At 48.7% G+C, this 13,194-nt stretch overlaps 1 protein-coding gene across 2 annotated transcripts in view; it reads right to left on the bottom strand.

Moving 5' to 3' along the window:
* The window catches only part of TMEM181 (transmembrane protein 181), a 33,673-nt gene extending 24,710 nt beyond the window's left edge, over nt 1-8,963 (bottom strand). Inside the window, exon 1 of one of the 2 annotated variants that reach the window (XM_014950970.1) lies at nt 8,833-8,963. In XM_014950970.1, coding sequence (XP_014806456.1) covers nt 8,833-8,963 — 131 coding nt within the window. Of the gene's footprint in view, nt 1-37; nt 139-8,832 lie in introns of those variants that run through there. The other variant, XM_014950971.1, reaches the window with a different exon arrangement.
* Nucleotides 8,964-13,194: the final 4,231 nt, after the last annotated feature.

Below are 13,194 nucleotides of genomic sequence, written 5' to 3'. Positions count from 1 at the left end.
CGCCTTCCCAGCTCCTCCCCCGCCCACCACCACTCACGGCTCCATCCCGGCGCCGCATGCGCACTGCCGGCACCGCCGCCGTCGCCACCGCCCCGCCCGGCCGCCGCCTCCGTGGCACAACCGCCAGCTGTGCCTGCCGGCGGCTTCCGCGTGCGTCACCCGGCCGCCACGCGACTCTGGAGACGTCACGGCAAACCCCGCCGCTCCGCCGCTGCGGGGCCGAAGGGCGAGGCCGCTGAGAGAGGGGTGGGGGGGGAGCGGCGGAGCTACGGCGAGCCGGAGGGGACACGGGCCGGCGCTCCGCCGCGCGCCCCCGGGCACCGGCACCCAGCGGGGTGGAAATGCCGCGGTCACCCACACCCCCGGGTTCGTGGTGCTCACGGGTGATTCATTCGGTCACCTCGCAGGCGCTGGGGATGAAAATCCTAAATGTGATCCTAAAGGCGCTGCTTGGAAGACGCTGCTCCATAAAAACCTCCGGGTCGCACCTAGAGCTGTTTTATTCTCGCACCGATGTTGGCATAAAGTTCTGTTTTCCCGTTAAATCATAGAATCGGCTAGGTTGGAAGGGACCTTCAAGATCATCAAGTCCAACCATCAACCCAACTCTGACAAAAAAACCCCATCACTAAACTATGTCCCCCAGCACCATGTCAACCCGTCTTTTGAACACCTCCAGGGATGGTGCCTTAACCACTTCCCTGGACAGCCCATTCCAATGCTTGATAACCCTTTCAGTGTCAACATTTTTCCTAACACCCAACCTGAACCTCCCCTGGCACAACTTGAGGCCATTTCCCCTTATCCTATTGCCTGTGACTTGGGAGAAGAGACCGACCCCCATCTCTCTACACCCTCCTTTCAGGGAGTTGTAGAGAGCGATAAGGTCTCCCCTCAGCCTCCTCTTCTCCAGACTGAACACCCCCAGCTCCCTCAGCCTCTCCTCATAAGACTTACTCTCCAGACCCCTCACCAGCTTCATTGCCTGCCTCTGGACCCGCTCCAGCACCTCAATGTCTTTTTTGTGAGAAGGGGCCCAAAACTGGACAGAGCCCTCGAAGTGGGACCTCACCAGTGCTGAACACAGGGGGACAATCACCTCCTAAGTCCTACTTGCCACTGTGTTCCTGATACAGGCCAGGATCATAGAATCATAGAATCATTCAGGTTGGAAGAGACCCTTGGGATCATTGAGTCCAACCATCTACCCTACTCTACAAAGTCCTCCCCTACACCATATCCCTCAGTACCTCAGGATGCTGTTGGCCTTCTTGGCCACCTGGGCACACTGCTGGCTCATGTTCAGCCGACAGTCAACCAACACCCCCAGGTCCTTTTCTGCTGGGCAGCTCCAGCCGCTCTGCCCGAGATACATCCTGAGACTGGGCAACAGTGATTGTCAACCCATCCATGGGGCAGAGATGATGGGAATTAGGGAAGCCAAGGGGTTTTGATTTTGCTTCAAAAATCAAATACTTCCATTAAAAGCTTACTTGGATGGTTTTATTGCAGTGACTTTTTAAAGGTACTTAACATTAATAATACTATTAATTTCTTCCAGTTGCCCTACGGGTAATTCATGTTGTTACTGGTGAACTGTGGGACCCAGTATGCCTCTCGTGTAACACCATGAAACCCAAAAGAAACATGCTGGGAGTTAATTTAGTCATTGATACTGGTATTTATCCCATCAGTCAGATCTGTGATTTACAGCACTGATGTTCATTTAGTAGTCTCACAAAAAGGCTGTCTTGAGAAATACATAATACAATAATTACAATATGTAATTCAAGAAGAATCACTACTCTAAGGCAGAAAATAGAGCTTTGAGTGATGAGGCCAACCTAACTGTATCCCCTCAGAACGGGACAGCACTGCCAAGCCACAATTTGAAGTCATTAGGTCACGGGTGACTATGACATGAAGTGTGCAGCTTTCAGCACACTTCAGGCTTCTCCAACAAGTTCTCGCTGGCGAGAAAACAATGGAATGATGCTTACAGCATCTGTGATGACTTCCAGTACTCTGTGGAAAGCAGTTGCAGTTATGACTGCTGCCATTTACGTGTGCACATCTGAGCTATTTGGACAACTGCTCCAATCATAGAATCATAGAATTGCCTGGGTTGGAAGGGACCTTTAAGATTGTCTAGTCCAACCATCAACCTAACTCTGATAAAAACCATGACTAAACCATGTCACTAAGCTCTATGTCAACCTGGCTTTTAAATATCTCCAGGGACGGTGCCTCAACCACTTCCCTGGGCAGCCCATTCCAATGCTTAATAACCCTTTCAATGTAAAAATTTTTCCTAACATCTAAACTGAACCTCCCCTGGCGCAACTGGAGGCCATTTAATCTTGCAGTATTGCCTGTGACTTGGGAGAAGAGACCAACCTTTCAGGTTCTCCCCTCAGCCTCCTCTTCTCCAGACTGAACACCCCCAGCTCCCTCAGCCTCTCCTCATAAGACTTACTCTCCAGACCCCTCACCAGCTTCATTGCCTGCCTCTGGACCCGCTCCAGCACCTCAATGTCTTTTTTGTGAGAAGGGGCCCAAAACTGGACACAGCACTCCAGGTGGGGCCTCACCAGTGCTGAGTACAGGGGGATGACCACCTCCTAAGTCCTACTCACCATGCTCTGGCACTCAGATGTCTCACTAACATCAATGAATTTATTCTCCTCAAAACAAAAAATACATTATTCTCCTTGATCAAGTAGGAAACCGAAGATTTCCTGACTGAGCTTTGCCAAAAGTCACCTAGATCTTGACATCCAGCTCACTCCAGTTAGCCACCAGGCCGTATTTCTCTTTGCCATCTACCAACTTCCAAAGGGTTGTAAGCACATTGTAAACACACACCTGGCACCCTGTAAGTTTTGAGAAAATAACAGTATTGACTTTACAAACTAAACACTCAGAGGGAAGGCACCGTGAAACCCTTCTCCATCCACAGTCTTGCAGAGTCTCCCTCTACTTTGCTCCTTACAAGAAGGTGCCTCACTCTGTGCCTTGTCTGACTTAGTTAAGGGTGAAATAGTGCAAGAAGCTACTGTCTGCCTCATCTGTTGTAGAAACTGGCTGGTGTAGGGCGAATGAGGCCTGCAAGAAAAGGCAGGCTGATCTATGAAGAAGCAGGCTGAATGCTAGCTCTGCCAGGACTCTGCTCAGACTAACCACCTTAACACTCAGGCTGTACTTTCGCCACCAGTATATACTTTCATGGCTGACACCTACAGCTTCAGTGACAAAAGGTGAAATCCAGCCTCTGCGTAGCTCTTTGATTTTTGCCAGCACAAATATTTGTGCAGTGGAGTGTTGAATCAAATAATGGAAACGATCCGAGTTAAAAGTCACTCAGAAAAAAAAAAAAACAAACCAGTGTTCTGCTGGATGGGTTGCTCAGTCAACTACAGGAACATCTGTAGGCAGATGAGAAAGAGAGCAGAAATGTGTGACATGGGAAAGGACAGCTACCATGGCTTCTTCCAGCCATAGAACCAGCTTATGGCAGCTTAAAGTAATCATGGAGCTACAGTGTTAGCCGCCTCCTGCTGCTGTTTCAAGCCTTCTAGCCCTAGCTGTGTCCTTCACGCTGGGGTCATTTGGGTTCTTCCCCCAGTTTTCAGGACCCAGCAGTGAGCCCTGGAGAGGTACCGGAGAGAGGTACCAGCTGTGGCTTGAAGAAGGTCCTGCCTGGGTCTGGAAAGCAGCATGAACCTTCAGGGAATTTGACTGTAGTTCTCCAACAGGGTCCTGCTGACCCCTTGGCTTCTCACAGACTTGCACTTTCAGAAAGATTTTAAGGTGAGAAGAAGTGTAGCCTTATCACAACAGCTCTCTCTGCCAAACTTTGAGTTTCTTCTATGAAGCATGTAGGCACTGGGGTTTCTCTGAGGAAAAACAAACAGTGTTCTCTTTGTTGTTGAGTCAAGTGATGTGCTATTCTCTGGTCTTTCTGCCAAAGGAGCAGAACCACTGTGAATGAACTTTTCCCACTTGTTTTGAGGATTAGCTATGTTTTAATGAACTGGAAACACTAATAGCAGAAGCCGAGGAATTAAGACTATCAGTATCATCTATAATTACCTCTTGTTAGCTGTATAAGCAACATCAAGCACTAATTAAAGCTGCAAGGTAAATAATAGATTTCACAATGTCGTATATGTGGTCTTTTCTCTCTGATGTACAAAATGTCATATTATTGCATGAGAGGAGTTTAAAATGTATCCCTTATTTAAAGCAGGGCAGATTGTAGGTCATTTATCCTAATCTCTGGGCATTATTACTAAATTCAGTGTCAACACTGTGCTTCCCTGAATAAGCTGATTGGCCAGAGGGATATGTTTAGTAACCTAGAAATTGATTTTTCAAGAATACCAAGTTGTTACTTATAGTTATGCAACTCTGATGTCAGACCACACTTTGGCCACCCTCTTGCTGTCTCCTCTCTGCCAAGGTAGAGCACTTTAATTGCTTGCTTTCCTATCAAAACGTTTTCAGCACGGTGAACTCCTGGACTTTAGGTAGGGGATAGAGTTATGAAACTCCCACTGAAATGATTGTTAGCTGGTTGCAAGGCTCGGTGTCTCCTGGTAAGCTTTGCATATCTCACTGATGGCATGTGGAAGAGATAAACATGTAGATGGCTTAGTACCATCAGTACTAAGCTGTCTTTGTACCAATAGTTTATTTAAAATCGCCTAGTGGAGGGAGGGAGCCATTGGCTACCAGCCCTCCATCGGCAATCCCTGCCCTCCCATCCCGGCCAGGAGGCATGCGAGGGGTGGAAGGAACATATTGGAGTGGGAGGGAAAGACACCAGAGAACAAACTGTTCATTCAAGTGGCTTGCTTGGAGCAATTTTTCAGGGGGATAAATCAGAACAAACCCAAAGCTGCTGTAATAAATCAAGGGCTGATACACTTCATGGAAGTCCCCAAGACCGATGAGGGGGGCGTAACACTTCTCCCTTCTTCTGCCTTCTCTGAGCTGATCCACTGCACCAAACATCTCCTGGTGTACCACAGACTAATCTTAGGTCTACCAAGTCCAGACCAACCTTGTACTGGGGTTACCAGTGAGGTTGTTTACCATCGTTCCCATTAATCTGTAAATCTACAGTCTCTTTTGCAAGCATGCCACAAAGTGCCGTGTCTGCCTAAGGGAACGATTAACCCAGCCAGATGGTGTTAATCAGTGTGCTGAGCCATGGCCAACCCTGCTCTCTCCACCTCTCCCAGATGGCTGGGCAAACTAGCACTTGCTGGTGGGGAAATACACCAGGAGGCACCATTTAGAGACTATTCTGGGATATCGGGCAGAAGAAACTCGCTGACACCCCTTCATCTGTGTAGTGTGGGCTGAGTGCCCTGGGGCTCTGCAGAGAGAGGTTGGCGGAGCTTGAGCTGGCTGAGGAGCCTACCACCCTTAGTTGTCAACCCTGCCCAAAGAACCAGGCTGCTCACAGACAGCTGCTGAACCACAGGTTCAAGAGCACGGTGCTATAAAGGAAACCATTACCCGAAGATGTCACTGAACTGGGGCAGCCTCAGAGCTGAATCAGAAGTGACTCAGCCAGCCGTGCGGCGAGAGCACGCTTACTTGGGAGAGCAGCTTCACCAGCCATCCCTGAGCCAGGTCACCCCCTCGTACTAATTCCCTGTCACCGAGAACGAGCACACACCAGCACAGCATACAAATAGCACCCCTCAGCCAAGAAAAGCTGTTTGCCTGCCAGTCACAAAGGGTTTTCCATTCCTGTATAAGCTCCGCTCCAAAGCTTTCCAGCTTTGAGTTTTCCTGTTGACACTCGGAGAAGGATGTCCTTACAGAAATCAGGAGTGAGACTGTAGCTGCCAATTTATTTTTTTTTTTTCCTAGCAAATATTGATTACTTGCAAGCTTGTGTCCCCTCTCCCTCTGCTTCCCTATCACTTAATGGACTGGACTGCTCCATTTCCAAAGAGACAATGGAAACCACTAGCTGATGGCCAAATGTCTTTTCTCAACCAGCGGGAGGGAAGAGTTAAGGCTGGCAGCAGTTGACAGCTGAACATCTGTGAATACAGCACGTGAGAGAGAAAAAACATGCTCTTACATGGTTTTACCATCTCTTAATTTTGTTAGTTTGGTAGAGGATATTATTTTGTTATAAAGAACCTCATAATTTGATGTAAATACAAGCCTCAATGCATTTCCTTGGTCAAATTTCCAAAATTCCTTGTGTCATCAGAAGCGGGAAGACTCTCCATTACATCCTTGAGTGTGTTCATTTATGACCTCACCAAATCAACTGAATAAAATAGAAGAGGACGAAGCATCCAATTCTCCTTCCTATAAGTGAGAGTTGGCTGTAAGAAGAACACATGGTGGCATCAAGAAGCCCTCCCCACCACCAGGAATCTGAAAAGCTGGTGCCATTGCTACATCCATAGCTAAAGGAAGAGAGTCACCAGAACAGCAGGTACGCAGTGACAGTAACATAAACTTATTTAACAGTAGGTCACTTAGGTTAAGATCTTGGGAATGCGGAGAAGTACTAGCATGGTTTCTAAGTCACGAAATGTTATTTCCTTTCCAAGAGCCCAATGTTACTCCATTTCATTCACGACCTGCGGCTGATTCCACCTGGGGATACTCTCACTGAAGAAAGGGCAATGTAGCACTAACTCTATAAGCTCATTTGATTCAGTGGAGTAGTATCTTCTCTTTTCAATATAGAAAGCCCCTCCGTACACACTTTTAGTCATAAAAACGAGTTAATGACCATTTACCTTGGAGAGCTTGGGTTTTTTTCTGGAAACGAAGCTGAATAAATGCCTCTCCCAGGACCTCTTATTTGTTACGCCAAAGCTTCTCTCTCCCTCCTTTCTCCACTCTAGTGCCAATATTTATTATTGTGCTGCCAGATGCACACAGGTACATCTCCACCATTCCTCACCACCTCCCACGCCTCCTCACACCACGCTCAGGTAGAAGGAGCTGCTGTTTTGAACAGGCGGGATGGCGGTCACGTTACCCTCTGCCAAGCTCTCCAGCAGTATTTCCAAACTCCTTGACTCTATAGTTTTTGCTACTGGGAACAATGAGACAAATTCAACCTAATGGACCACACACCCCTTCACTGGGGCAAACAGACACACTGCACTGAAGTCAAATGATCTTAAGCAGGAGAAGTGGGGCACTGCACACAAAAATAAGTGCTTATGCTCAGATTCATTGTAAAATAGAGCTGGAAGAGACCACACAAGGTTCCTAATCTTTCCTTCTGCCTCAGGAGCGTACCTGCCAAATCTATGTCTGTCTTGGTATGGTGTGTCAAAAGTTTTTAAAGACTTCCAATGATGGAGATGCTTCATTCTCCCTGGATAACCCTGTCTATAGTGTTTTACCATCCATCCCACTCAGAAGGTTTTTCTTAATATCTAATATGAACTTTTCTTGCTACAATTTAACTTATTCTGTAGTATTTTGTCCAAATGAGCACAAAGTTTCTCTTTACAGAACCTCCTGTTCCCCCAACTTAGATGGGTTTTTGGGTGAGCAACCCCAAATTTTCTTCACAGCTATATTTTCTAGCCCTCTGATTGTCAATATCTCTATCCTTAGGCTCTCCTCCACCAGCAGGCCCTTGAAGGCCCAGAAGTGTACACAGCTCCAGCTAAGGGCTGGAGTAGTGACTAAATTAGGTGGTTTAATTCATAGAATGGTTAGAGTTGGAAGGGACCTTAAAGATCATCGAGTTCCAACCCCCCTGCCATGGGCAGGGACACCTCCCACCAGACCAGGTTGCTCCAAGCCCCATCCAGCCTGGCCTTGGACACCTCCAGGGATGGGGCAGCCACAGCTTCTCTGGGCAACCTGTTCCATTGCCTCACCACCCTAGGAAAGAATTTCTTTCTGGTATCTAATCTAAATCTCCTTTCTTTCAGTTTAAAACCATTCCCCCTTGTCCTATTGCTCCAATCCCTGATGAAGAGTCCCTCCCCATCTCTCCTGTAGGCCTCGCAAACTGTGCTCCTCTTTTACCCCTGAATTGCTTTTACCTTTGTCACATGTATAAGACAATGCCATTGTTGAAAGATGCTATTTTATAAAGCATTATAATTCCCATATCCTTTTTTACAAAAAACGTTATATAACTGTTTATTCCCCACCCTGCGTGTGTGTGGCTGCACAGCATCCTTCTCTCTGTGGCTCCTGGCCTTTGCTTCTCCTGATTTTCATTCTACTATTTCAGCCCCTTCCTGTGATCCCCAAATTCTTTTAATTTATGACCCAATCCCCCAGCACACCCCAGAGTCCCTCCTAGCCTCGTGTAATGTGAAAACATTCACACTCTTCATCACTGGCCATTCACAGGGAGAGAAGACAGGGCCCAGGCAGAGGAGAAACCTGGGTGAGGTCTGTCCCTTTTGACCCCAGACTTGCCAGCCCCTCTGGTTTCCTAGCCACAATCCCAGCATCGTTTGAGGGCAGCTTTAGCCCACCTTCCCCCAGCCTGCCATGGCAGCGGAGGGTGCCCAGCACAGGGGAATGCCGCTGGAAATGGCTTTTATCGATAACAGACGGAGATTAATAGGTGAAGGTAGAAGCAGAGGCGCTGCCGGATCACGTTGCCCCCTCCCGGGGACCGAGCACAGCAGCCGCCCCCACCCGTCGCGGGGCCTGAAGACGCCCCCGGGGCTGGGGCGGCCGTTCCCGGCCCCGGTGCCCGTCCAACCCCCCTCCCCGTGAAGGCGGCCTGGCTTCCCCCCACCCCCGCCCTCGGAACCCCGACCGTAAGGCGGGCGAGCAGAGGGCCCCGGGGTAAAACCGCGCCCGTACCGGTAATAACGGTCATCCCTGTAGGGGGTGAGGTCCTCCTTGATCTCCCGGTAGGTCTCCCGCACCCGCCGGCAGAACCGCTTGACCTCGCCGCACAGCGGGCTCCCGAAGGCGGCGAAATCCGCCTCCATGCCTCCTCCTCCTCCCCGCCGCCGCCGCCGCCGCCGCCCTCAGGCTACCCGCGCTCCGCCATGGCGGCCCTTCCCCCCCGCCATCCCCACGCCGAGAGCCCGCCCGGCGCTGCGCGGCCGCGGGGAGGGGGCGGCGGAAGGGGGCGGGCCCTCGGCGTAACCCTCCGCGCCCGCGGGAGCCGCTTCAGCACCACGGAGAGGGGCGGCCGCTCCCCCTCCCGCTGAGGAGGAAGACCTGGGAGTCCTGGTGGACAACAGGGTGACCATGAGCCAGCGATGTGACCCTGTGGTCAAGAAGGCCAAAGGCATCCTGGGGTGTATCAAGAAGAGTGTGGTCGGCAGGTCAAGAGAGGTCATCCTGCCCCTCTGCTCTGCCCTGGTGGGCCCCATCTGGAGCACTGGGTCCAGTTCTGGACTCCCCAGTTCAAGAAGGACAGGGAACTGCTGGAGAGGGGACAGCAGAGGGTTACAAAGATGATGAGGGGCCTGGAGCATCTCTCTTATGAGGAGAGGCTGAGGGACTTGGGTCTTTTTAGTCTGGAGAAGAGAAGGCTGAGGGGGGATCTGATCAATGCTTATAATCATAGAATCATAGAATGTTTAGGGTTGGAAGGGATCTCAAAGATCATTGAGTTCCAACCCCCCTGCCATGGGCAGGGACACCTCCCACTAGAGCAGGTTGCTCAAAGCCCCATCCAGCCTGGCCTTGAACCCCTCCAGGGATGGGGCAGGCACGAGTTCCCTGGGCAACCTGTTGCAGTGTCTCACCACCCTCATAGTAAAAAAATTCGTCCTGATATCTAATCTGAATCTTTTTTCTTCCAATTTAAAACCATTTCCCCTTGTCCTATCACTACACCTCCTGGCAAAGAGTCCCTCTCCAGCTCTTCTGTAGGCACCTTTCTCTTCTCCAGGCTGAACAACCCCAGCTCCCTCAGCCTGTCTTCATAGGAGAGGTGCTCCATCCCTCTGATCATCTTTGTGGCCCTCTGCTGCACCTGTTCCAGCCATAAGTATAAATACTTAAAGGGTGGGTGTCAAGAGGATGGGGCCAGTCTTTTTTCAGTGGTGCCCAGGGATAGGACTAGAGGAAATGGGCACAAACTTGAACATAAGAAGTTCCACCTAAACATGAGGAGGAACTTCTTCATTTTGAGGATGGCAGAACAATGGAACAGGCTGCCCAGAGAGACGGTGGAATTTCCATCTCTGGAGACATTCAAAACCCACCTGGCCAAGTTCCTGTGCGACCTGCTCTAGGTGGACCTGCTCTGGCAGGGGGGTTGGACTAGATGATCTCCAGAGGTCCCTTCCAACCCCATGTGATTCTGTGATTCTGTGAAAACATCCGATATTTCACTTTTTTTTCTTTAAATAAAACTGTTTCATTCTTAAGAGCCTACCAGCTCAATTTAAAATCAACGTCCTGGGGTTTATTGCCTCCTTATTCCACTGAAATAAGGCAAATTTCCACCACCAAAGGCGGACTAACATGCGCAAAAGAAATCCTACACTATATCCACTTCCCACAGCCATAATGCTGTAAATGATCTCATGTTCAGAATGAGCTGTTTAGATTTCCAGAGTGGCTTCTGCTGAGATCCAGTCAATTTGCAGAGTGCCACGTTAGCTCCATTTGTATTAAAGTCTTCTTCGTAACCAAATTCACATTTAAACTATTTTTTAAATTATTCTGTCAATTCAAACCTTAATAATCCCCATGAATTAATGGCAATGTTGGTATCCATATTAAATATGAAAATACATTGCTATGTCCTTATTGTTTCTAGAGAGTGTAAATAAAGAAGTATGCTATACAGTCCCTCCCATCTTCCCCATTCGTGTTCAGGAAGCTGGGCTGGGTTTTTCTACAGCATTGCCCGAACTCTGTGTTTTATCACCTACTAGACCTTACACTTTTACTTAAAAACCCACTTCATTGTCTCACCAATATGTGATGACAAGAGGTTATTCCCAATGGCACAGTGGGAGAAGGACAGTATGTCTCCTCCAGCAGGCAGAAAGATCACCTTTGACTGAGAATTTCTATTTCTTAACTCTGAATATTCCTAACCCTGAGACGACATAGCAACAAGATAAAAGGCACACGGACATTTAGGATGGAGACTAGAAGATTCCTGACAACCATGGGACTGTCGCTCTGGGCCAGTCTCCACAGAGAAGCAAAGAACCTGGCCAGCATCAGGGTAGAGCTTGACCAGCTTCTGAGTGGCTGCTTTGGAACCTCAGGACAGGCTCAGAAAGTCCCTCACACTTCTGAGGCTGGCTGTGTGCTACAACTTGCCCAGCACCCTGCTTGCTACAGCACATGTGGCTGATGTAGTCACCTAGGATTTTCCTGGAAGTGTTTATTTCCGTGTAAATGTTTCATTTGTGATTTAAGATTTAGCCATGTTTTCCTCAAAGCAAGAATTAAAATTAATTGTTAAGTGTGATGAATGCGCTGCTCCCCACTCTCAGGCTCAGAGGTAGGAATTATCAATGGGATCTTTAAATATTTACCAAAAGGAGGAAATTAAACATTTAAAGCTTTAGCTGAGTAAAAACACATTTACTGCTGGGAGTTATGCAAGTAATGTAGCGGTAATAAGAAATAGGCTCAAAGATTAAAAACTGATTACCATTTAATTACTTACAACTAAGTGACCTCTATTGTATTTATTCACACACACACACACCCCTTAAAAACCGAGGGTTTGCTTGAGGGTGCACAACAGCACCATGAGAGAGATGCAATCTAGTTTCCTCCCTGCTGTGCTGAACATTATCCAGACCAGCTTCAAACTGTCCCTATCCCCTGCACCTCGAGTGCCACGGGAGGAAATCCCAGCCCCCGTGGAAGGCTGAGTCAGGCCTGCAGGTTGCTTGCACAGAGAAAGTGTTAGCACTGGTGTACTAACCCACCAACTTCTGCTATCAAAATACCCTAACTAATTGTTTCAACTAACAATTAGCAAACATCGAGCCAGCAATGTGTCCTTGTGGCCAAGAAGGCCAATGGTATCCTGGGGTGCACTAAAAAGAATGTGGCCAACAGGTTGAAGGAGGTCATCCTCCCCCTCTACTCTACCCTGAAGGGGACACATCTGGAGTACTGTGTCCAGTTCTGGGCCCCCAAATTCAAGAAGGACAGGGAACTACTGGAGAGAGTCCAGCAGAGGGCTATGAAGAGGATGAAAGGAATGGAGCACCTCTCTTAGGAGGAAAGGCTGTTTAGCCTGGAGAAGAGAAGACTGAGAGGGGTTCTCGCCAATGCTCTCGCCAATCAGTATCTAAAGGACAGGAGGATGGGGTCAGGCTCTTCTCAGTATACAGAGTTGTCTGCATGCATCAGATTCCAGTGCATGGCCTCCTCTGCCTGGGAAACAACCAGACACAGAGAGCACACAGGGCTGTTCCAGCATTGCCCACCTTGTGCAGCCAGAAAGCACCCAAGGACAACCCAAGGGCTGAGCACATGGGTGGTCAATGAAGCTCAGACACCTGAAAGCAACTTTGGAAATTCTTTAAACAGACTTTTAGTATCAACCAGGCACTTCTATTAAAACTGCCAGTCTATTTTCTTTTGTCAAAACCTAATGAAGGGAACATTTCAATTAGCTGCTTACCTACCCCTAGCCCTGCAGGTGCTAACAGATCATGCTTCTACCCTCATCTGTTGTTCTTCTTTCTCGTCCAGTCCAGTCATGGCACAGATTGGGCTGGCACAGGAAAGCGTCGATCATGCTTCTACCCTCATCTGTTGTTCTTTCCTGTCCATTGCTGTCACGGCACAGACTGGGCTGGCACAGGAAAGCGTTTGGTTCTGCAGGAAGCACGACTTCAGTAAAAGCAAAGGGAGGCCAAGGTTTCATAGACAAGAGTCCCAAACAAGATGCAAGTGTAACCAACAACTGCTTGCACTGGAGCTCTGGGAAGTATGACTTCCCCCATCCGTTTCAGGGCACCCTGATGCATCTCTCCAAGCACAGCGTCTTCTGCATCAACCTTGGCTCGCTGCTTTTCACAGCACACAATTAAAGAGAGGCAGCATCAAACCACATCTAAGAACAAACCAACCTGAAGTAATACTGAGAGTCCTATAAATCTCAGTTAGAATTTAAGCATCTGAAACTCAATTAATCCCCTGGGTGCTTCTAGACTTCACGAGGGAGAGAAAAGCCTCAAGCGTCTAAGACTAAGATGTGATCAAACTCAACATCTGCTCCAT

Source organism: Calidris pugnax, unplaced genomic scaffold (genome assembly GCF_001431845.1).
Source record: "Calidris pugnax isolate Ruff unplaced genomic scaffold, ASM143184v1 scaffold24, whole genome shotgun sequence".
Lineage (NCBI taxonomy): Eukaryota > Metazoa > Chordata > Aves > Charadriiformes > Scolopacidae > Calidris > Calidris pugnax.
This window is presented reverse-complemented; position numbering and strand designations above follow the sequence as displayed.